The 25638-nt window shown below is 42.9% G+C and overlaps 1 protein-coding gene across 8 annotated transcripts in view; it reads left to right on the top strand.

Annotated features, from left to right (window-relative positions):
• Positions 1–16783: 16783 nt before the first annotated feature.
• CIT (citron rho-interacting serine/threonine kinase) overlaps positions 16784–25638 on the top strand; it is a 175324-nt gene continuing 166469 nt past the window's right edge. For all 8 annotated transcript variants that reach the window (XM_027566756.1, XM_027566755.1, XM_027566754.1 and 5 more), the window contains exons 1-2: positions 16784–16845; positions 19993–20095. In XM_027566756.1, coding sequence (XP_027422557.1) covers positions 20000–20095 — 96 coding nt within the window. In that variant the 5' untranslated portion in view covers positions 16784–16845; positions 19993–19999. The remainder of the gene's footprint in view (positions 16846–19992; positions 20096–25638) is intronic.

Here is a 25638-nt window from a genome sequence, read left to right as displayed (position 1 = left end):
CTGGAAGTGCTGAGTTCTAACCATTGGACTGCCAGGGAGTTCCTAGAAATGCAATCTTTTTAAATTTTTAAAAAATAAGTGTATTTATTTATTTTTGGCCGCGCTGGGTCTTCATTGCTGCTTGGGTTTTTCTCTAATTGCGGCAAGTGGGGGCCATCCTCCAGCTGCCGTGCTCGGGCTTCTTGCTGTGGTGGCTTCTCTCGTTGCAGAGCACAGGCTCTAGGGTGCGACACCTTCACAAATTGTGGCCTGTGGGCTCAATAGTTGTGGCTCGAGGGCTCTAGAGCACACGCTCAGTAGATGTGGTGCACAGGCTTAGTTCCCCAAGGCGTGTGGGATCTTCCAGGACCATGGGTTGAACCTGTGTCTCCTGTATTGGCAGGCGGATTTTACCACAGAGCCACCAGGGAAGCCCTAGAAGTGCAACCTTAATTAAACAGTTCGGGATTTTCTAATTAGCAGCAATGAGGTAATCTGCTATGAGGATCCTCTCCATTTCCCCCACGCCCCCACCACAGAGGATGAGAAGGTAACCCACATGATGTCCTGACCAAAAAGATATCCTAGCTTGAAAATACAGTGATCCTTAATTTTTTTCCTGCTAATCGCTCCCTTCCCCCTCCTTTTTCCTTCTAAAATCCTCCCATTTTGTACAGTCTCTAGGAGTGCCCTTCTAGGTGCCAGATGCCATGCTGCCTGATTTCCTGAGTTGCTGAAACCAGCTAATTAGATCTTCACATTTATTTGGTTGAATTTTTTTCTAACAATATAGAAAGTATAACTGTTATTTCTTTCCCCTCTCTATCATGCATTCTCCCCAAGATAAATGTATAGCTCAGCCTGTTGCTCTGTGATGACCTAGATGGGTAGGATGGGGATTGGGGTGGGAGGGAGGTCCAAGACGGAGGGGCTATATGTGTACATATGGCTGATTCACTTTGTTGTACAGCAGAAACTAACACAACATTGTAAAGCAATTACGCTACAATAAATTAAAAAAATATTTTCTCTCAAAAAAAGTTTTATATATACTTTATTTTTTCCAAGCATCTCAGATATTCTTATTATATTTGTATGGGATTATGCTGTACATCCTGTTTTTAATCTTACTTTTTTTTAATCTAACAAGATAACTTGGACATTTTTCTTCGTGCACACAAAATCAAATTTTTAAAACGGATGTGTAGTATTCAGTTGTGTGGCTTTACCATAATAACTTAGTCGTGTCCCAATTAATGATGATTTGTCTTTTTCAGTTATTATTATTTTTATTATTTTCTGATAGGTAAAGTTTTTTCTTTTTTTTTCTGTAAATTCCTAGAGGAAGAATTACTGGGACAAAGGGTAAAAACATTTTTCATTTTTATAGATATTGCCAAATTGCCCTCCAAAAAGGTTTGTGCTGATTTAGGCTTCTACTAACAATGTCTGATAGAATTTTTTAAAAAATGACTTTCCAGATAAAGTTGAATGCTCTGATGTTGTTGGCAGCCACAGCTGGGACTCAACAGTGACGACTTGATTGATTTCTTCTTGAGCCTTTTGTTTTTTCTCTGCCTGATTCCTTTATTCATGTCATTACCTACAACGGAAATGCTTTCCCCACATAAATACCTCCCACCTCTTCTTTCAGATTTATTGCAAATCCCCTCTCTAATTCAGTAGCTCTCAACTGGGGACATTTGGCCATATCCAGAGATATTTTCATTCATCACAACTGGAGGTAAATGGTGCTACTGGCACCCAGTGGGTAAGCATCCTATAACGCACAAGACAGATCCTCACAATGAAGAATTATCCAGGGACTTCTCTGGTAGTCCAGTGGCTAAGGCTGCACTCCCAATGCAAGGGGCCTGGGTTTGATCCCTGGCTAGGGAACTAGACTCCACATGCCATAACTAGAGACCTGGCATTCTGCAACTGAAGATCCTGAGTGCTAGTGCAGCTGAATAAATAAATGGTAACAACAACAAACAATCTAGCCCCACAGGTCAAAATGTCAAGCTTGAGAAACCCTGCTATTGTCAAGTTGCCTTCTAGGGAGGAACTTCTGAAATCCTTACGCCTACTGTCCATGCTTCTAGTGCCGGCACAATACAGATTGCTTGATTTTATTAATTACCCTCTGTTGAGATTCATTTGATGGGAAATGACAGAAATTTCAACTTGAATTAGTTTCAATACTAAAGGAAACTTATACACTCACAAAACTGAAATGTCCTGAGGTAATGCTCATTTTAAGCGATGCTTCCACTGGTGACTCAAATGATATCACCAAGGTCCCAGTTAATTTCCAATTCACTTCCCTGCTGCTGCTGCTGCTGCTAAGTCGCTTCAGTCGTTTCCGACTCTGTGCGACCCCATAAACGGCAACCCACCAGGCTCCCCTGTCTCTGGGATTCTCCAGGCAAGAACACTGGAGTAGGTTGCCATTTCCTTCTCCAATGCATGAAAGTGAAAAGTGAAAGTGAAGTCGCTCAGTCGTGTCTGACTCTTAGCGACCTCATGGACTGCAGCCTACCAGGCTCCTCTGTCCGTGGGATTTTCCTGGCAAGAGTACTGGAGTGGGGTGCCATTGCCTTCTCCGATTCACTTCCCTAGGTGCAGTCAATTTTAGCACAAGCTCCCCTTCCCACACATAGTTGTGAAGTCAAGACAGGTACAGATCCAGTTTAACATCCTTATATTGTCCTGTCCAGGACTGCACTGTCCAAGACAGTAGCCACCAGGCCCTTGTGGCTCTTGAGAATGGTGCCTAGTCTGAATCAACACACTCTGTAAGTATAAACGCACAGTTTTAAAGACCTAGAATGAAAAAAAGTAAAATAACCATTTTAATCTTGAAATGAGAACATTTATGATATTCTGAGTTAAATGGAACTATATCATTAAAACTAATTTCATTTTTTTCTTTTAAAAATTTGGCTACTAGGCTTCCCTGGTGGCTCAGATGATAAGCAATCTGCCTGCAATGCAGGAGACGTGAGTTTAATCCTTGGGTTGGGAAGATTCCCTGGAGAAGGGAATGGCAACACACTCCAGTAGTCTTGCTGGGAGAATTCTATGGACAGAGGAGCCTGGTGGGCTACAGTCCATGGGGTAGCAAATGGTCAAACATGACTGAGTGAATAACATACCCAGGGGAGTCCCTTGGTGGTCTAGTGATTAGAATTCTGGACTTTCACTGTCATGGCCTGGGTTCGAGATCCTGTAAGCTGTGTGGTTAGGACAAAAGTAAAAACAAATAAGAATAAATTTTAGGGACTTCTCTGGTGGTCCAGTGGCTAAGACTCCAGAGTTCAATCCTTGGTTGGGGAACTAAGATCCCACATGCTGCACAACATGGCCAAAAAATAAAATAAAAACAAATTTTAAAAAAGAAAATTAAAAAACAAAATATACAGCTACTAGAACATTAAGAATTATTTGTCCTTGAAGTACATTTAAAATGGGGCCTTACCTGGCGGTATCAGGGCTGTTCTGTTAATAGATAAATGGAATTTAGGTTCACATCTTACTTAGGTAAAGTGTGCAAAACCTGATGCAGCATGTGATGGGCAGTCAGTAAACATCTGAGTCCTCCTACTTCTCATTAAGTTTGGGAGTTTATCATCTCGTCTGCCTTTCTGACCTTGTTGAATCAACCTGTGGACCAGAGTGTTTGTTTATTTCACTGCAGAAGAGAATTTTGAGAAAATTGGTCTATCATGCAGATATACAAAATTTTCTTTCTTGTAACATAAAAATGGAGTTTTATTATTGCTTGTGCCTCAACTGTTCAAGTGATATTAAAGGGCTTGGAGAAAAAAAAAATCATATGTAAAAACTTACCTTATGTTCCTTTTGACTAGCACTGGTACAAGGGGAGAGATTCCTGGAAGTTCCCTAAAGATGGGGCCTTTTCTATCCCAGAGATCACAGTAAACCTCTCCTTATGTCTCATTGGCTTTGGTTGGGTTGCCCCTACCAGTCACTGTAGCGCAAAGGTATGGATAAACCTTTGACTGATTGACTGATGCCATATACAGACCCACCTCTGGAGGAAGGCTTAGATCACTTTTGTCTAAAGCATCTGTTTGAGAAGATGTGTGAGAGAGTGGTGGGGTTCACAAAGGATGCTTGCAATTCTGTTTGCATAGATGCTGACTCTCAACTCCTAGCTATGCTCTGAGTTGGAGACAATTTATACATTTTTTGCTGTTGATTACACAAACACTGCATGCTCATTATTTTAAAATTCAAACACAGTGGACAGGAGTGGTGCACTAAAACCCTTTTCTTACACTCTTTGGGTAAGACTGCAGAACAGTGGTCATCTGGGTTGTGAACGTCTTGAGGTCATGCCTCCTACTCTTCTCATCATCTTTCGTGGCTAACACTCTGCTTTTCCTGGCACTGAGCAACTGTGCCGATGACAGGGGTGGTGGTGGAGACCTCCATACACACACGGTTACATTCTCAGAGACAGGTAAGTCCCCGCTTGGGGGCGGGGTGGGAATCCTGGCTGTGCCCTCCAGGAGAGTAGCCGTGTGGTCTCTCAGTATTTGGAGGGGAGCTAGACAAGAGAAGGACAAAGAAGTAGAGGTAAGGAGATGAGAGAATCGCCCGAGATTGCCCTTACTTGTGTGGTGGATGCTGTTCTTGAAGGAGTTATGGCAGAGGGCGGTCCATCTGTCAGTCACTGGGGATGGAGTAATCCCCATTTAATCCAAGTCATCCTCACTTAAATTAAGGTGGTATAGGCAGCCAGACTGGACAATGTGGAAGGCAGACTCTAAGGCCACTCCCAACACCTAGGCTTCCTGGTGCTCTTGTCCCTGTGTGACCCCCTCTTTGAGGGTGGATGAGACCTGGGACTTGAATATGGCAAAAGTGATGGGCTGGTGGTACAGTGGAATAAGAATCTGCCTGCCAACACAGGGGACACGGGTTCCATCACTTGTTCTGGAAGATTCCACATGCCATGGAGCCGCTAAGCCCATGAGCCACAACTATTGAAGTCCCAGTGCTCTAGGACCCATGAGCCACAACCACTGAGCCTGAGTGCTGCAACTACTGAAGCCCATGTGCCCTAGAGCCTGTGCCCCACAACGGGAGAAGCCACCTCAATGAGAAGCCCCTGCATTGCAGCTAGAGTTGCCCCTGTTCTTCGCAACTGAAGAAAGCTGGTGCTCAGCAACAAAGACCCAGTGCAACCAAAAACTTAACGAATTAATTAATAAAAAAGTGATGGGCTGTCACACCTGTGATTAAATTATGTTAGACTGTAATGTCTGTTTTGTAGCAAGACTCTCTTCTGTACTAGCTTTGAGGAAATAAGCTTGGTGAGCTTCTCTATGAACAAGACCACATCACAGGAAACAGGGTGACCTTCACTGACAGCCAGCAGGAAATTACAGCTATAGCTTTCAAGGAACCAAATGCTGTCAGCAACCACATGCAGTTAAATACAAACCCTTCCCCAGTCAAACCTTGATATGATACCACTGAATACGACTGAAACCTCGATTGCAGCTTTGCAGAGGTTCTGTCTCAGTGTGCCTGGACTCCTGACTTATAAACGGCGAGATGATAAACCTCTACGTTTGTGGTAATGCACTAGATAACTGATAGAGATGGGCCTGAGTGATATGGTCCATTTAGTTTGCAACAGGTGTAGAGAGCACCTTATAGGGTTGTTCTCATTTTCTTGACCAACAGTGAATAAAGAGATACTCCAGTGGCTCAGAAAACAGAAAACTATCTCCACCAGTTACCATGGAGAGATAGGCCCCAATTTTTGTCATTGATTGGCTGCCACGAATATTTCCAATAGATCTCAGATCTTAATGATTTAATCTTTGCAGAATCTTAGCTACACAGAATGAAAAACTGGCAGAGGATCTTAGGTGTATTGCCTTTTTGTTACTTGGCAAAGAAAAGTGAGCTAGAAATCATGCTCCTGAAGGCAGAAAGCCTTTCCCTCCCCCGCCAAATTTGGTTTTTTTGGACCCTGCTGATGGAGAGCGGCGAGAAAACTAGCTTGGAAGAGTGATCATCTTCAAACCACATCACTCCTTAATGAGAAATTTCATTTCTAAAAATAAACCTCCAAGCACACCAATTGAAAGAGAAATGTCTTAATGGTCATGGAAAATTTTTATGCCCAAAAAAACTAGTTATATTAAAACGCTGCCATACTTTTGTCTACAGCCAACACAAAGGATCCTGATGCATCAACCCATCATTCTCCCTTCTCAAGTGCTTCATCCTAAATAACAGCCAACCTTGAAGTTTGCAAAACCAATTCATGCCTATTCTCGTCTCTCTTGCTTAGTGTGTGGTGGAATCTACCATCTGATGTTTGCACATTTCTCCTCTTAAAACCCTAGAATGTATTTTGGTTTACAGGTGGCTCTGTTTTTTATGCCATGAAATTATATATTCTTGGAGCCCTCTGTGATAAAGGGGGGATCCTAAAGGAATTTAAATCTCTTGTTGGCCTTTTGGTAATAGGACAACTCTGGAAAGGGCATCTGGAAAGCTGAGAATGAAAATAGCTTCATGGACCCCACATTTCAAAGAGAAGAAAACAGCTGAGGTCCTCCTCTTCTGTAAAAAGGAATCAAACTCCTTTGCTATCTGCAGCCTGATGCAAGGCTGTATAGGGTGGAGATACGGCAAGGGGGTGAGACTGTTCCTTCTCTTCCCATGGGGGAAACTCTCTTCGTGATGGAGGGGACTACGGAGGAGCTGAAGGCATCTTGTTCCCAGAGTGACCAGGATGGTCAGTGAACTTGCTGATGAAGGACTCTGCATGCATCCATGCCTTTTTTTTTTTTTTTTTCTTAGCTGGCCTCATGCAGTTATTCTTCCCCCCAAATTTTATTTTCAGTGCCTTAAGCCTCTGCCACACCTTTCCCCCAAACCCTAAAGTTGGGTTTTTTTGAGTTGCATTTTAGTTGGAATTGCATTTAATTTTTTCAGCTTTACTGGGGTATCATTCATATACAATAAATGTACTATTTTAGGGATACATTTAGATGAGTTTTGACAGATGTATACACCATGTAACCAGCAGTGCAATCAAGACATAGAACATTCTCAACAGTCTTGGAAAAGTCCCTCATGCCCTTTCACATTTAATCCTCACTTCCACTACCAATTCCATCTGCTATCATTTTTTCTCCTTTCTAGAATTTTACATAAATGTGATCACACAGTATGTACTCTTTTGTATCTGGTTTCCTTTACTCAGCCTAATGATTTGGGGATTTTTCCGTGTCCTTACGTGTATCAATCATTCTTTCATTCTTATTGCTGGGTAGGATTCCATTGTTCAGATAGGCTGTAGCTTATTTATCCTGTGTTTTATGTTTATGTTAATTTGAAAAGAAAAGAAATTCTTACAATGTTGATGCTTTCTAATTAGGAACAAGCTATGCCTCTTCATTTTTTTTTTAACTCAAATCTTGTTGTTACATCTGTAGTCAAGCTTTGTAGTTTTCTTTATGTGGCCTCTGCTCTTACTGAGTTTATTTCTAGGAACTTGATATTTTGTTGTTACTGGAATAGAATTTTTTTTTTCCTTAACCTTAGCTCAATGGTTGCTGCTGGTATAATGGAAAGCTATTGATTTTTCTGAACATTCATCTTATAGTGGGCTATTTTTTAGATTTCTTGTTGGCTCTAATAGTTTCTTAGTTGAGCCTCTTGGTTTTTTTCAGGTTTACAGTCCTGTCCAATGATAACATCTCATTTTCTAAGAGTGATACTTGTTTCTCATTCTTATTCCTGTGATGTGCTTTCACTGCTGAAGGCCTGGGTTTAATTCCTGGTCAGGGAACTAAGATCCCACAAGCCTCATGGTATGGCCAAAATAATAATAATAAAATAAATGAAGCAGCCTGAACTCTTGATGTTGGGTGGGGCACAGATGAAATTAGTAGATACCTTAGAACTTAGTTAGGGGTGTGAGCTGGGGGGCGAGTAGTTGGAAAAGGGACCCATTTCTTATGTTAGAAAATTGTGTAGGGTGGGGCCTTCTCCATAATTTCTAGTTTCTGTTTTCAACATCAGAGAAGTGTTAAAGAAAGAAGGAGGGGTGGGAACAGCATAAAGACAAGACCACTCCCCCACCCCACTCCAAAGCTCCTATTCTAGGGAGGAGAAGGGTGAGGTGTTAGAAACTGTGAAAACTTGAAAAAACCTGAAAGTTAGACTGTTTCCAAGAGATGTCTTGAGAGTCCCTTGGATTGCAAGGAGATCCAACCAGTCCATTCTGAAGGAGATCAGCCCTGGGATTTCTTTGGAAGGAATGATGCTAAAGCTGAAACTCCAGAACTTTGGCCACCTCCTGCGAAGAGTTGACTCATTGGAAAAGACTCTGATGCTGGGAGGGATTGGGGGCAGGAGGAGAAGGGGACGACAGAGGATGAGATGGCTGGATGGCATCACTGACTCGACGGATGTGAGTCTGAGTGAACTCCGGGAGTTGGTGATGGACAGGGAGGCCTGGCGTGCTGCGATTCATGGGGTCGCAAAGAGTCCGACACGACTGAGCGACTGAACTGAACTGAAGAGATGTCTTTAAAAGGTTGAAAAGGGAGATTCGATAGAAGATGATTGATAGAAGAGATTGAAAAAAAATAAAAGTATTTCTTTTTTGGACAGATTTTTCAACAAGCCAGTTGCATTTAAAATGTCAGCTGCATTCCTATTGTTCCTATTTTAGGAAGGGGTGTAATTAAAAGGACACTGAGAAGGCTTTGTCATTTGGGGAGAAGCCCATCTATATGATTTTTGTAAAAGTCACCATTTTTCGAATCCGATTTCGCTTTTCATGCTAATACCAGATGGGCATCACCAGGTATATAATAATAAAGTCTTAGTGAAATATTGGGAGTTGCTCCTGCAACTACCTGTCATGAGCACTAGATGGCGCTACTGCTCTGGTGCGGCAAATAGAGAGTAAGCAATGGTGCCTTAGCTACTTTAGAGATGAGGAAGCCACGGGTGGAAGTAGGTAGTAGTCTTCAAAGTGAAAGTGAAAGTTGTTCAGTCGTGTCCGACCATATTGTCCATGGAATTCTCTAGGCCAGAATACTGGAGTAGGTAGCCTTTCCCTTCTCCTGGGAATCTTCCCAACCTAGGGATTGAACCCAGGTCTCCCACATTGTAGGCAGATACTTCACCAGTTGAGCTACAAGGGAAGCCCAGTAGTCTCCAAGGCAAGAGCCTAAAGGTTATTAGAAATGAAATATAGGATTCATTAGACAGTGTGGAATGAATGTGATCTGGAGAGATGCCTGCATTTCATATGAAAATCTTCTATTGCTAAACAAAGAAAGTAAAAAAAAAAAAAAAGTAAATCACTTCATGCCCACTTGGAGTGGTTGTTATTATTATTTTAAAATATTTTTGTGGACATGCTTTTATTTCTCCTTAGTAAACACATATCAGATGGTATTGCTCATTCCTGAGGCAGGTTTATATTCCCCATCTCCTTTTATTTTGGCTGCACCACGAGACTTACGGGATTTTTGTTCCCCATCCAGGGATTAAACCTGGGCTCTTGTCAGCGGGAGCACAAAGTCCTAACCACTGTACTACCTGGGAATTCCCTAGGAGTGGTTTTTATTTACAAAAAAAAGCGCAGAGAGTAACAAGTGTTGAAGACATGCAGAAACTGGAGCCCTGATGCCTTGTAAGTGGAAATGCAAAATGGTGAAACTCCTGTGGAAAACAGTTTGTCACTTTTTCAAATAGTATAGAATTACTGTATGATCCAGCAATTCCACTCCTAGGTATATACTCAGAAGAACTGAAAGCAGAGACTCAAAGAGATATGTGTACACCAGTGTTCATAGCAGTGTTATTCATAATAGCCAAAAACTGGGAAATAATTCAAGTGTCCATCAACAGATGAATGGATGAACAAAATGTGGTATATCCATACAATGGAATATTATTCAGCCATAAAGACCAATGAAGTACTGACACATACTATGACATGTGTGAGCCTTGAAGACAATATGCTAAGTGAAATAAACCAGACACAAAAGGATATATAATGCATGATTTCACTTATTTGAGGTATCTAGAGCAGGCAAACTCATAATGACAGAAAGAATAGAAGTTATAAGGAAGCTCAGAGGAGGAGGGAGTGGGGAGCTACTATGTAATGGGTACAGAGTCTCAGTTCTGCAAGAAGAAAAGAGCTCTGGAGATGGACAGTGGTAATGTTTGCATAACAATATAAATGTGCTTAATGCTGCCAAATTGTAAATTTTAAAATGGTTAAGATGGTAACTTTTATGTTATGTATACTTAACCACAAGTAAAAATAAGTGAAAAATAAAAGAGCTATACAAGGCTGGATAGTATCTTCCCCACATGAAGAACTGAAAGGATTTATAGTGCCGTATCCCCAGGTGTTTTAATAGAAGTTGAGAAATAAAGAGAACAGTATCATTCGGCCTTTTCAGATTGACTTCTTTCACTTAGCCATATGCGTTGAAGTTTCCTCCATGCCTTGATAGCTCATTTATTTTTAGTGCCAAATAATATTCCATTGCCTGGAATGTACCATAATTTATATCCATCTGTCTACTGAAGGACATTTTGGTTACTTCCAAGTTTCGGCTGTTATGATTGAAGCAGCTATAAACATTTGTGTGCAGGTTTTTGTATGCACAATAGTGTTCAGCATCTTTGGGTCAATACTGAGGAGTGTGACTGCTGGATTATATGGTAAGAGAATGTTTATTTTTGTAAGAAACTGCCCAACTGTCTTTCCAAAGTGGCTGTCCCATTTTGCATTGCCACCGGCAACAAAGCAGAGTTCCTCTTGCTCTACATTGTCGCCAGCATTTGCTTTTGTCTTCTGGATTTTGACCATTTGAATAGGTATGTAGTGATGTGTGTGTGTTAGTCGCTCAGTTGTGTCCGACTCCTTGCTACCCCATGGACTGTAGTGATATCTCGTTTTAATTCACATTTCCCTAATGACATATAACGGGGAGCATCTTTTCCTGTATTTATTTGCCATTTGTGTGTCTTCTTTGAGGAGGTGTTTATTAAGATCTTTGGCCCATTTTAAAATCAAATTTCTTATTTTCCTCTTGTTAAGTTTTAAGAGTTCTTTGTATATTTTGAATAGCAGTCTTTTATTGGATATATCTTTTTTCTCCCAGTCTGTGGTTTCTATTTTAATTCTCTTAAACAGTGTAGGGATTTGATGTCATTTTTTTTTTCTAGTTGTCCTTGGAAAGGAGTTGTTGTGAGTCAGGTGCCTACATTTCTTGTATTATAAATGGATTGGAAGTTATAAACACTCCTGAAATCAGTGGGCTGAAGGATTAGAGGTATGTTTTACAGTTTATGACATTTTTGAAGCAACACAATTAACTGATAAGCCCCAGTGTTATAGAAAAAATGTCTAGGATTAAATGGCAGAAAGGCTAATTGTTGTTTAATTGAATTTTGAAAATTCATTCTTCCTTGTTAGACACTGTGTCTAAGGTCAAAGAAGGCAAAAAAAAAAAAAAAAAAACCACCCACAAAAACATAGATGGGAACTCATACAAACTTGCAGAAAACATTTGGAAAATGAAGGTGTCAGAATGAAGTTCTAACAATCAGTTAAAAATGTCAAAACATTTAAAATGTATTTTGATTTGTTTGGGAGCTCTGTTGGAGTCCAGTGATTAAGACTGACTTCCAATGCAAGGGGTGTGGGTTGATCTCTGGTAGAAGAACTAAGATCCCACATGCCATAAGGTAAAAAAATAAAAATAAAAATAAAAAGTTGGACTTCCCTGGTGGCACAGTGCAGGGGAAAATGCGAGTTCAATCCTGCTCCTGCACTGCGCGGGTTTGATCCCTGGTCTGGGAAAATCCCACATGCCTTGGAGCAACTAAGCCAATGCACCACAACTGCTGAGACTGTGTGCCCCACCTATGAAGCCTGCATGCCTTAAGGCCTGTGCTCTGCAACGAGCAGCCACCACAGTGAGAGGCCCACGCACCGCAAAGAAGGGCAGCCGCACTTGGTGCAACTGGAGAAAGCCCCAAAATAAATAAGTAAAATAATTTCAAAGATGTATTCATTGGAAATTTTCGTGTCAAACATCTCAATTCAGGGCAATTTTGCCCTCCAGAGGACATTTGGCAAAGTCTGGAGACATTTTTGATTGTAACCTCTGGGAGTGTATGCTAGTAGACAGGGTAAAAGCCAGGATACTGTTAAGTAGTCTAAATACCTGGTTTGGTGGACTAGCTATTCTTTTTCCTAACATTCAGTAACATGTATAATTTAAAAAATAAGTGACATTCGTATATGACCTGGAAGCGTCTTTCATATCAGTGGTGGGGAAAACAGGTCATACCTGGGATATGGCTTGCTCTGAGAAAGCACTCAGCTAATGCTGCTTTCTAGAAACATGACTTAGAAGTTACCACTGCCAAAATAGCTTGAAGAACTCTTGCCAAAGGGACCAGAATAACTTTGTCTCTTCATACCTAGAATGGGGTTAGCTTCTCAGATACTTTTTCTGTCCCTCAAGGGGATGGTGTGTACAAAGACTCTTGAGAGTCCCTTGGACTGCAAGGAGATCCAACCAGTCCATTCTGAAGGAGTTCAGCCCTGGGATTTCTTTGGAGGGAATGATGCTAAAGCTGAAATTCCAGTACTTTGGCCACCTCATGCAAAGAGTTGACTCACTGGAAAAGACTCTGATGCTGGGAGGGATTGGGGGCAGGAGGAGAAGGGGACGACAAGAGGATGAGATGGCTGGATGGCATCACTGACTCGATGGACGTGAGTTTGAGTGAACTCCGGGAGTTGGTGATGGACAGGGAGGCCTGGCGTGCTGCGATTCATGGGGTCGCAAAGAGTCGGACACGACTGAGCGACTGAACTGAACTGAACTGACAGTTGCTTTACAATGTTGTATAAGTTTTTGCTGTACAGCAAAGTGAAATCAGTTATACATATACATGTATCCCCTCTTTTTTGGATTTCCTTCCCATTTAGGTCACCATAGAGCTTTGAGTAGAGTTCCATTTGCTATTTAGAGTAGGTTCTCATTAGTTATCTATTTTATACATAGTATCAATAGTATATATGTATGTCGATGCCAGTCTCCCAATTTTTCCCACCCACCCCACCAGCCCCCTTGGTATCCATACTTTTGTTCTGTATTCCTGTGTCTCTATTTCTGCTTTACAAATAGGATACAGTTCTTAATGTTCCACTAAGTCTAGTTTGAGTCTTACGGTCATTCCTCTTATCTCTTTAAGGTGCCTTGGAGTATCTCTGCTTATCATCCAGTTGAATGCTCTGAGGGCAACCACGTTTCTTTTGTCTCCATGTTTTGGGTATTTGCTGTGATATACCACCTGCCCTCCCCTCTCTTATTGCCACAGTCTTCTGGCATCTCCACTGTTACAGGAACTTATCACAGAGTTTCACAATCGTTTGCCCATAGCTCTATCTCCCCACTGTAACTGACTTTTCAAAAACTGACAAGGAGGGTATCTGTTTCCTTTTGGTATCCCTGGTGCTTGGCACAATAAATGCTTTTTAAAAGATAAAACAAACGAAAGATTGAATGTAAGAACATCATAATGTCCTTCATTATGACTCTGTTATAATGATGTTCTTCCAGAATCTCCATCACAGTATTCCTCAGGGATTCACATTCTGCACAGAACTAGTAGTTGTTTCATTTTATGCAAGAACAAAGAGAAGGCGTCAGCTTTCCCGTCAGTCTAGTTTTACTGATGGTTAATTCTGTTTGGCAGTCTTACCTTTTAGTACTGGCGCACCATTCTTGGTCCTTCCTAATTCTCTTTCCTCATATGCTTCCTGTGCAGTTACTTACTACTTTTGAAAGAAAATTGGTGGAGTTCCTGTGGTTTTTGCTCTATGTTTCTTTATTCTTCTTATTTATTGTGTATTCTTTTTTCGGTTTCACACAGGTTTTCCTAAGACCAGCAATTGTTCTAATAGTATATTAGTAGGCAGGATTCAGGGCAATATAAAATCATGCTGTTAACACTGTATTCTAATTTAGCATAAACAAGTCCCATGATTCGGGTAAAGCCTATTTCTGACACTTGAAAACTAATAGATTTGCCTGGATTAGAAAAACCAGCAACATTAGAAAAACCAGAAGCATTGACTAGATCCACATTCACATCTTTCTGAGATTCTATCAAGTCAAAAGTGGCTAAGACCCACTTTGCATTTTTCTTCAACTTACCATCCCCGAACTTTTGCTAACGTTCTTATATCATTAAAAGTCTTTCTTTTTCTTTCTCTCCCTCCCACCTCCCCTCCTGCTTTCCTTTTTAAATGTGGCCAAGCCACTCAACTCTCAGGATCTTAGTTCCCCCAGCACAGATTGAACCCAGGCCCTTGGCAGTGAAAGAGTGGAGTCATAACCACTGGACTACTGGGAAGTCCCTAGAGGTAATTCTTATTTTCATACATTTTTCTGGACTGGGTCAGCCCTTGCAACATGACAAAAGCAGAGGATGGGAAAATTTCTAACATCTTCTGAGAGGCAGGTTTCATATAGAGAAAAGGATTAGGAGTCAGATAGTCCAGGACTTCCAAACCTAGCTTCATCACCTAGAGAAAATCAACTCCAGATTATTCATGGAGTATCTTTCAGACTCAGTTTCCCCATCTATAACATGTGGATTATAATTCCTCCCTCTCAGTATTAGGTTATAGTAAAGATTAAATCGAAGAAGGCAATGGCACCCCACTCCAGTACCTCTTGCTTGGAAAATCCCATGGACGGAGGAGCCTGTTAGGCTGCAGTCCATGGGGTCGCTAAGAGTCGGACATGACTGAGTGACTTCACTTTCACTTTTCAGTTTCATGCATTGGAGAAGGAAATGGCAGCCCACTCCAGTGTTCTTGCCTGGAGAATCCCAGGGACGGGGGAGCCTGGTGGGCTGCCGTCTATGGGGTCGCACAGAGCCGGACACGACTGAAGCGACTTAGCAAAGAGTAAATGAGATGTACTTGATAAAGACAAAAAGAGAGAAGGGGCTTGATAAATTGTAGCTGTCATTATTGTCCCAGGGATGAATAGCAAATTATGTTTCTGGGGAAAAAAAGTGTATTAAGCAAGTTTGTACTTTGTTTTGTACTGATGTGCGCATGAGTGTGTGGGCCTGCCTATGATAACACATTTCTAGTTCTAGTAGTGTAGGGATTATAAAAGTTCCGAAAGGACTGCCTCCCTTTCAAATTTTAAAAATATACATAAATAGAACACGTGTGTGTGTTTAGTCACTCAGTTGTGTCTAATGCTTTGCGACCCATGAACTGTAACCTACCAGGCTCTTCTGTCCATGGGATTCTACAGGCAAGAATTCTGGAGTGGGTTGCCATTCTCTTCTCCAAAATAGAACATATATACACACAACTTACTAATTATAAAACAATAATCTATTTTATTACTATAGTCAGGCTAAGAATTAGATCACAGTAGCATCCTAACTGGGGCTTCCCAGGTGGCACTAAAGAACCTGCCTGCCAATGCAGGAGACGTAAGAGACGCAGGTTCAATTCGTGGGTGGGGACGATCCCCTGGAGGAGGGCATGGCAACCCACTCCAGTATTCTTGCCTGGAAAATCCTATGGACAGAGGAGCCTAGCGCTTGCAGCCTATAGGGTCACACAAAGTCAGACACGACTGAAGCGACTTAGCAGGCAGCATCCTGACTCCCTGAAAGGACACCATCCCCCTGATAAATACTAACCTGAGATCTGCTTTACTTTCTGATTTTATCATCTGTAGGTACATCCTTCACTAAATATTTTATTTTGTTTTGCTTTTGAAATTTATATTAATGAAAACATACTTTAATAACCTATAAGGGAAAAGAAACTGAAAAAGAATATAGTATAGCTGAATAACTTTGCAGTATACCTGAAACACAACATTGTAAATGAACTATATACTTCAATAAGAAAAAGAAAACATACTTTATTCTATTGTTATGCTTTCTTCACTCAGGATTGTTTTGAAACGCATTATGTCGTTGTGTTCAGCTGTAGTTCTTTTTTATTGCTGTATGAAAACACTGCAATATAAAAAATTATCTTTCTGTTGCTGATGGATATTTGGGTTGCTTCCAGTTTTTTTTTTTTTTTTTTTTTCATGATGCTGTATGTTACTATCTGTACATTCTTGTACATGTCTCCTGGTGATGTTGAGACCTTTTCATGTATTTGTTGGCCTTTTGGATTTCGACTGTTTAGGTCTCTTGTCTTTGCTTTAAAATGTTCTATGAGACAGTTTCAATATCATCGGCTTTTTGTTGCAGTCGACAACCAGTCATTGAGGCGGGTGGAATCTCAAACTCAAAGCCTCAGTTGTAGCCTGTTAGCAGAGAACCAGCTGGTTTATTTAACAAAGTAACAAGTACTTTTACCTTAGCCAGGATTGGTGAACAAGATCACCAATCAGAGGGGCTGGGCTGCCTTCCTCCTTGCAGGTGGCCATGAGAGCAAGGGCCACTGCCCCAGCATTCTCCTCAGATATCCCAGACATAAACAGACGCGTCCTCAAACCTTGTATCCTTCTGCTTAACCGCCAATTTCAAACTTCCAAGACCTGCCCTGCCGGCGGAAGAAACAATTTCATTGGCCCTCTCTTTCACTTCCCTGGTCCCTTTAAGGACTTGGGCAGGACCTGGTTGAGATAGAACTGTCCATCATACGAGCGGGAACATTGATTGGTCCAGACGTGGCTGGCCTCACCCACGCCGTTCCCAGTGTTCAAACGCTGACGCGGGAGGTACTGGGCAGGGCGGTGCGCAGACGGCGAGGTACGCTGAGCGGTGAGTCTGGTCTCCCCAAGCCCAGTTCTCCCTCTCCCCACTTTGCAGACCAAGGGAAGGGCCTCCTCCACCACACCAACCCCGGCTTTGCCTCTCGCAGCAGGGAGGGCGGCGGTCCCGCCCTGAGGGTTGCGGGGGGTCGGGAAGGTCTTCCCAGGCTGGCGGTGCAAGGGCATATCCCCGTCTGAGCCGAAGTGTTGGCTGGGGAGTGCTGCGGCTAGAGGAATTTCCTTTCTCCAGCTGGGTGGGGTCCTGTGTTTCTTCTGCCCTGCCTCCTGTCGGCATTGCTAGTCGGGGCCGGCAGCGCCTTAGAATCTGTGTGACCTTAACTTACTTTGGTGTCTTCATACTCTTCGCCCCAGCCCGCCACCGCCTACTTTCTGCCTCTTTCACTCTGTTCCAGCCCTACGTGGTTTCCCAGCTACTGTTAGAGAAGCCCAGGTCTTGCCTCAGAACCTTAGCTCTGGCTGTTCCCTCTGACCCCAGGATACTTTTCTTTACCCAAATATCAACAAGGCTTGCTGCTACTCCCTTCAGATTTTGGCTCAAATGTTACCTGTTCAGTGAAGTGGTGTTGGAGAAGACTCTTGAGAGTCCCTTGGACTGCAAGGAGATGAAACTACTCAATCCTCAAATCAATCCTGAACATTCATTGGAAGGACTGAAGCTGAAGCTCCAATACTTTGGCCACCTCATGCGAAGAACTGACTCCTTAGAAAAGATCTTGATGCCGGGAAAGATTGAAGGCAGGAGGAGAAGGGGACGACAGAGGATGATATGGTTAGATGGCATCACCAACTCGATGGACGTGAATTTGAACAAGCTCCCTGAGTTGGTGATGGACAGGGAAGCCTGGTGGGCTGCAGTCCATGGGGTCGCACAGAGTGGGACACGACTAAACTGAACAGTGAAGTTACTCTGACTACACTGTTATACACACTGCTGCTGCTCTGCTAAGTCGCTTCAGTCGTGTCCGACTCTGTGCGACCCCAGAGATGGCAGCCCACCAGGCTCCCGCGTCCCTGGGATTCTCCAGGCAAGAATACTGGAGTGGGTTGCCATTTCCTTTTCCACTGCATGAAAGAGAAAAGTGAAAGTGACGTCGCTCAGTTGTGTCCGACTCTTAGCGACCCCATGGACTGCAGCCTACCAGGCTCCTCTGCCCATTGGATTTTCCTGGCAAGAGTACTGGAGTAGGGTGCCCTTGCCTTCTCTGTATACACACACCACCATGCCCCAATTCCTCCATTTGTTTTTTTTTTTTTCCTCCATTTGTTTTTTATTATTTTTTTGAACCCCATAGCTTCCAACATACCTGTATTATGTAATTTACTTATTTTCAATCATTTGTTCAATAACTGTTTATTAGCATTTATGTCCCAGGCTATATATGTCCCCATTATATTAGAATAAAAGTCCCTGCCCTGGTGGAGCTTATATTCTAAGGGGGGTTGTTGTTGTTCAGTGATTAAGTCATGTCTGACTCTTTGTGACCGCATGGACTGCAGCTTGCCAAGCTTCCCTGTCCTTCATTTTCTCCCATAGTTTGCTCAAACTCATGTCCATTGAGTCAGTGATGCCATCCAACCATCTCATCCTCTGTTGCCCCTTCTGCTCCTGCCCTCAGTTTTTCCCAGCATCAGGGTCTTTTCCAGTGAGTCAGCTCTTTGCATCAGGTGGCCAAAGTAATGGCGCTTCAGCATCAGTCCTTCAAATGAATATTTAGGGTTTATTTTTTTTAGGATTGACTGGTTTGATTTCCTTGCTGTCCAAAGCACTAAGAGTCTTCTCCATCACCACAATTTAAATGCATCAATTCTTGGGTGCTCAGCCTTCTTTATGGTCCAGCTCTCACATCTGTACATGACTATTGGAAAAACCGTGAAGTGAAGTCGCTAAGTCGTGTCCGACTCTTTGTGACCCCATGGACTGTAGCCGACCAGACTCCTCTGTCCATGGGATTTTCCAGGCAAGAGTACTGGAGTGGGTTTCCTTCTCCAGGGGATCTTCCTGACCCAGGGATCGAACCTGGGTCTCCCGCATTGTAGGCAGATGCTTTACCGTCTGATCCACCAGGGAAGTCATTGGAAAAACCATAGCTTTGACTATACGGTTCTTTGTTGGCAAAGTGATCTCTCTCCTTTTTAATATGCTGTCTAGATTTGTCATATAGCTTTTCTTCCTAGGAGCAGTTCAGTTCAGTCTCTCAGTCATGTCTGATTCTTTGTGACCCCATCCATGAATTGCAGCACGCCAGGCCTCCCTGTCCATCACCACCTCCCGGAGTTTACTCAAACTCATGTCCATCGAGTTGGTGATGCCATCCAACCATCTCATCCTCTGTCGTCCTCTTCTTCTCCCGCCTTCAATCTTTCCCAGCATCAGGGTCTTTTCCAGTGAGTCAGTTCTTCGCATCAATTGGCCAAAGTATTAAGAGTTTCAGCTTTAGCATCATTCCTTCCAAAGAAATCCCAGGACTGATCTCCTTCAGAATGGACTGGTTGGATCTCCTTGCAGTCCAAGGGACTCTCAAGAGTCTTCTCCAACACCACAGTTCAAAAGCATCAATTCTTCGGCGCTCAGCCTTCTTCACAGTCCAACTCTCACATCCATACATGACCACTGGAAAAACCATAGCCTTGACTAGATGGACCTTTGTTGGCAAAGTAATGTCTCTGCTTTTGAATATGCTGTCTAGGTTGGTCATAACTTTCCTTCCAAGGAGTAAGCGTCTTTTAATTTCATGGCTGTAATCACCATCTGCAGTAATTTTGGAGCCCAGAAAAATAAAGTCAGCCACCGTCTCCACTGTTTCCCCATCTATTTGCCATGAAGTGATGGGACCAGATGCCATGATCCTAGGAGCAAACATCTTTTAGTTTCATGGCTGCAGTCACTGTCTGCAGTTATAAAACAAATTTTAAGTGAGTGAGTATGTCAGGTCAGTGTTGCAGTGTTATTCCTGTTACATTGAATAAAAGTCTGATTTTTAATGTGTCACCAGACTGAGCTTCCCAAGACCCAGTGGTGGCTGATTTTTCACCTCCCTACCCCTGATATCTTGAGGGAAAGCTCAGGATCTCTCAAACCCTTCCCGCTCAAATCAGCAGAATACACTAACCTCCTCCTGTCTACTTTCATCACCAGTGGGGAGATGTTGAAGTTCAAGTATGGAGCACGGAATCTACTGGACGCTGGTACTGTTGAATCCATTGCCAGCCGGGCCTCCAGGCTGAATCTTTTCTTCCAGGTAACAGACTGGCTTGTCAACTTCGCTCACCTGTATGTGGTTCCTTGGAACCTCTTTGTGACTCAGAAGTTACAGGAATTTGTTAGAGGACTGAGGCGAATCTAGGAGAAATCTCCTTTGGTCTTTTATATATGCTGAAAGTTGTGGAAAGAGGAGCCATTGTGCCAGGAATGGGTAGTTGAACTTGCCCTGGAAGGGGGACCTTTTTGAGAATTTCACACATGTTACACTTTTGCACTAAAGTTTGCCCTTTTATTAAAGAAGGAAAAGTAAATGAACAAAGACGCTCTTTTGACTGGAATTTCTATGGGTGTAATCCTATAGAAATACAGAAATCTTTTTCATTCAAGGGATGTTTATGTTTTAAAAAAGTTTTGGTAAATACCAAACCTGTACAACCCACATTCCTCTCAAGATATAGACCATTTCCATCACCCCCAAAAGGATTAAAACTTAATGTTTGAGATTTTTTTCCCAAGTAGATTTCTAATTCTTTTGTTTGTTGTAGAAATCCTTGTTTAATAAGTCAGAGAGAAAATACAGACAGTGGTGAAGGTTTAGGTTTGAATCCTGGCCTCAGAATGTGTTAGCTGTGTTACCTTGGGTGAATCAGTTGCCTTCTCTAGATCCATTTTCCATTCTTTGTATTATAATAGAAGTTATAGCACCTAATTTACAAAGTTATGAGGATTAAATGAGATAATTCATGTACTTAGTTCTTGCCCATCTTTTGGTAAGCCCTTTATAAATGATAGCGATTATTAATGATGAGTGTAGAAATAGTATTAGCTACAGTGATAATAAATTTATGTTCACTTAGCAGTAACTACTAAATAAGGCATTTTGGTAGGATTATCTGTATAATGATAAACCTAAGGTGATTTACAATGTTATATTAGTTTCACTACTAATATGTTCTTGAGGACATTTTCCCAAAGATATTGGTATTGGGGAATGTTCAAACAGATCAGAATGTGGACAGAGTGAAAGCTTCGGTTGTTCTGTGGGTCACCATTTAAGTCATGAGGTATTTTTCTCTTATGAATGGTCTATTTTTAACCTCACCTGACTGGAGCGCTACCACTTTTTAACCCATTAATTGTTTTACTCCCAAACTTCCAACTTATGACAAAATTCTTATAATGTGCAGATATGAAGAGGGACATAGACTTGCTCAGAATCACGCAGCTTTTAAATGACAAAGCCATACCCCATTTTTGGTGTGGGTGTGTTACTGCTGGGCCACATTGCCAGTGTATATCAGAGTTTAGTAAGTGTATCTTGTATTTAAATGTCATTATACCAGCAAAGATTGTGTGTAAATCCCCAATTCATCCTTTTTTTAAAACAAGTTCCACCCTGAGCCCTGAAAAGCTGTTATTTGCAAGCATAGCATAACCCTAGCACTTGCTTTAATATAAGCAGAATAAGATACTGTTTTTGCCCCCCATCCAGCTGAAACCCCACTCCTTCTTGGGTGGGACTTGGACCTAGCCAAAACTCAGATTGGGACTTGAATCCATCATTCCTGAGTTAGGAGGGGACTTGAACGCACTGTTGTTGTTTTAGATTTAATTCAGCTGCACTGGGTCTTCTATTGCAGTGTGGGGGTCAAAGTCATTGTCTTTTAACTGAAACTGCTCACCTTGTGTCAGAACTTTCTGAAGCTCAGGTTCTTTTCAGCATGAAAATTGCAAAGAGTGAGTTTATTAGCAGAGGATGCTTGTGAGAGATACAAATAGTCTGGCAGGGGAGCACAGCACTGAGAACAAAGAGGGCTATATTTTTATAGTCAAAGAAAAAGTGGGGAGTGGAGTAGACCACCTTCCTTATTTTGGGGTTGAGTTCAAGGCTTAGGTCTTTAGTTCTCCTTTGACCCTGTGTGGTTAAAGAGGACTGTCAGGGCGCTATTTAAATCATATGTATGTTAACAGAAGAAAGGTCATTTAATATATACTAAAATATGGTAATTCATCTCAGGTTTTGATATTATGACCCCTTTCACCTAGTTTCTTTCCCTTTTCCCCTCTCTTCCTGTCTTGACTACCTGCAGAAATGCTGTTCTTCAAGGATCATTAACTCCTTGACTTCATGTAACAAGATTCAGACCTGATATCTATTGTCTTGTGTTTAAACTATTGGCACCTGTGGCTTGAGTGTGCCTGGCAAATGGATGCATCTGGTCTTCCTTCAGGGTAGTGTAGATTGTTACTGAGGTCAAAGTGTCAGTCGCTCCTTTGGGTCCAACTCTTTGTGACTCATGGACTGTATGAAGCCTGCCAGGTTCCTCTGTCCATAGAATTCCCCTGGAAAGAATACTGGAGTGAGTAGCCATTCCCTTCTCCAGGGGGAGCTTCTCAACCCAGGGACTGAACCCGGGTCTCCCGAATTGCAGGCAGATTCTTTACCATCTGAGCCATCAGGGGAGATTGTTGCTAGGTTACTGGGTTCTTTTCTAGAGTGATCATTAGCTTATAACAGTCTCCCAAATGCCCTTAAAATTCCCTCTTGTCTTTAATCCCCTTGTGGGATTTCTAAACTAACTGATTATCCCACTTTATCCCTATCCCAGTGTCCTTTTAATGAGGTTTGGTTAGAGAGTAGTGGTTTTGTTTTCCATGTAGATAGGGTCTCAGTTTCTACTTGACAGTAAGTACCTCCCCAAGAGTTCGAGGTCAGTGGTTGGCAGTCTTTTAGATTTTTGAGCCAGCAAAATTTTACAAATTTGCTAGGCTGACTGAGGTTTGCCAACTTTGTATTTTGCTAAGTAAGGGATGTAAAAAAACACAAAAAAGAAAACGCTATTATCTTCTGGTCCTTTTATTTCATAAAGAGAGGATATTTTAAAAAAACACCAAGAGGGGAAGGATGTTGTTTCAGAATAAAGGACCATTTTACAATTTGAATACACTTAGCTTTATAAAGAGTCATCATGCAGTGTTCACTTTTTCTTACTTTATGACAGATGTGAAAACTTTGTTAAGACTCAGTACTGTATTTGGGAACTGCTGCTTAGTCTAAACTCATCAGAGGAGAGAAAAACTAGGAATCTTATTTTCCCAGGAAGTGGCAGAACTCTACAGTGACAGATAGTGTGGTCTGACTCAGTGCTTCACAAACCTGGCTGAGGTCTGACTGTTTTGGGAGGAGGTGTTACTGAAATATATTCTTAGCTACAGACTGGTAAATTCTAATTCAGTAGGTTGGGGATGGTACCTGAGAATCTGGTTTTTGGTTTTTAGTTAAGTTCTCCAGGTGACTCAAAAGTAGTCGTGTTACTGAGCCCAGGCTTGTTCTGCTTGCCACAGGGCAGGCCAATAAATCAGGATATGAGTTGTTGGAACAAGGAATAACTATTTTAATTGGAAAGCTAGCAGATGGAGAAGGTGGCAGACTGGCATCTCAGAAAACCATCTTCCCTCAGTCGGAGTGCTGGCCCCGTTTATATACAAGAGGGGGAGGGGCCCACTGTGGCACTGACCAATGGCTGAGCAGGACCAACGAAAGTGGCTGATTGACAGTTGCTCACTAACGGTTGCCTGCTTGGGGAAGGGCCCACTGTAGCACCGACCAATGGCTGAGCAGGACCAGCGAAAGTGGCTAGTTGACAGTTGCTCACTAATGGTTGCTTGCTTGGGGGAGGGGCCCACTGTGACACTGACCAATGGCTGAGCAGGACCACCCAAAGTGGCTGATTGACAGTTGCTCAGTAACGGTTGTTTGCTTGGGGAGGGGCCCACTGTGGCACTGACCAATGGTCAGCAGGACCACAGCTGGTCGCTTGCTTGGGGGCAGGTCCACTGTGGTGCTGAGTAGGGCCCCTATAGCTTGTGCCTGCCTCTCAGCTATTGCACCCAGAGTAGGAAGGTGCCACACAACACAAGAAAGCGGCAGGGTCTGAGGAAGTCTGGGCTGCTCTAGTATCGTCCTCCGGCTCTCAGTAGAGCCTGGTTATCTGAGGCGGCAGACTCTGTGGCCTCAGCTGGCTTCACTGGTCAGTTTGTGACTGATGAGGTGGCTCAGGAGCAGGCATCCTGGGAGCGGAGCTCCCGTCTGCCACTTGGGGACTGGGTTAGTGGTGGGCGTGGACCGACCTGGTGGGCTAGGTTCAGCCGCGTGCAGAGATGTAGTGGAGTGACCCCTGCTTTAATGGTGTGTGCTGGCCAGTGCCAGGGAGCGGGCAGGAAAGGGCCCATCACGCTTCTGGTTCTGGCTGAGGAGGCTGCTATTGGGCTGTTACAGTCAGTTTGTTTCTGTCATCCAGGGCTGTGTAACAAAGCGCTCACAAAGTTTAAAGCAGCTATGATTTACTTTTTCTTACCATTCTGTTGGTTGCCTGCATGCAACTAGGGGATTCTTCTGCTGGGGTCACTCATGGGTTGTGTTGAGTTGAGAGCTTGGCTGGGACTGAAACATCTGGGTGCCGACTGCGGACTGGGGTGCCTCAGTTCGTCCAGTGACCTCTTCTCCAAAGTCTTTTGTTACTCACTCAGTCTAACCTGGGGCTTGTAATTTTTCTGTGAATAGTACATTGGCCCTAAGGTCTCCGCTGCAACTACTGAACTCTGCTATTCTATTTATAGCACAGAAACTCAGACAGTAAAGAATCTGCCTGCAATGCAGGAGACCTGAGTTCAATCCCTGGGTTTGGAAGATCCCCTGGAGAAGCAAATGGCAACCCATTCCAGTATTCTTGCCTGGAGAATTCCATGGACAGACAGAGGAGCCTGGCAGGCTACAGTCCATAGGGTCGCAAAGAGCTGCATGAGACTGAACAACTAACACACACACACACAGCCATAGATGATGTGTAAATTAATAGGCATGGCTGTGTTCCAATAAAGCTTTATTTATAAAAACAGACAGTGGGTGAGATTTGATTGTCACGTGGTCTAGCCCAAGCTTCTTAACTTGGCAGCTGGCTTCCCCCAAAAAACAAAAGTAGAAGCTGCCAGACTTCTTAAGGGCTGCATCTTGAACTGGCACTGGGTCACTTGTGTTATGTTCTGTTGTTTCACATGAGTCATGGCGACAGCAGATTCATGGGAAGAGGAAATAGACTCTGACGCTTGATGGATGCAGTGGCAAGTGCTTTTAGAGTTAGAATTGTTGGTGGCCAGCTTTGCAGAGAGAACTGCATATAGTCCGTGGCACATGGGATTCATTCCTCTAGACCAGGGGTGTGAACTCATGTCTTGGGTGGCCAGACAGTGAGTGTAAAGGAGTCAGATGGGCCAGATGGAAGAGCTGTGAGTCGAGTCTGCAGTGAAGTGCCGAACACATCCACTTTCTAGAGGCGCAGTGCTCCTCAGCTGCAGCTCAGCCTCCCCAGGCAGGAATGTGGTACGGTGTTGCCAGATCTGCCTGTGTATCATGAGAAGCCAAAAATCCCCTCCCCCGGCCCCTTTTCTTTTGGTGTGAAATCTCATGATTTTTCAATATTGGCAGATAAATTATTTTAAATACAACAGGCCAAACAAAACATGTCTGTGGGCTAGATGCAGTCTGCCAGTTTGCAACTGTTGCCTGAGATCATGAATAAA

The sequence above is a fragment of the Bos indicus x Bos taurus genome, chromosome 17 (assembly GCF_003369695.1).
Source record: "Bos indicus x Bos taurus breed Angus x Brahman F1 hybrid chromosome 17, Bos_hybrid_MaternalHap_v2.0, whole genome shotgun sequence".
Classification (NCBI taxonomy): domain Eukaryota; kingdom Metazoa; phylum Chordata; class Mammalia; order Artiodactyla; family Bovidae; genus Bos; species Bos indicus x Bos taurus.
The sequence above is the reverse complement of the archived record's forward strand: the minus strand, read 5'-3'. Positions and strand labels throughout refer to the sequence as shown.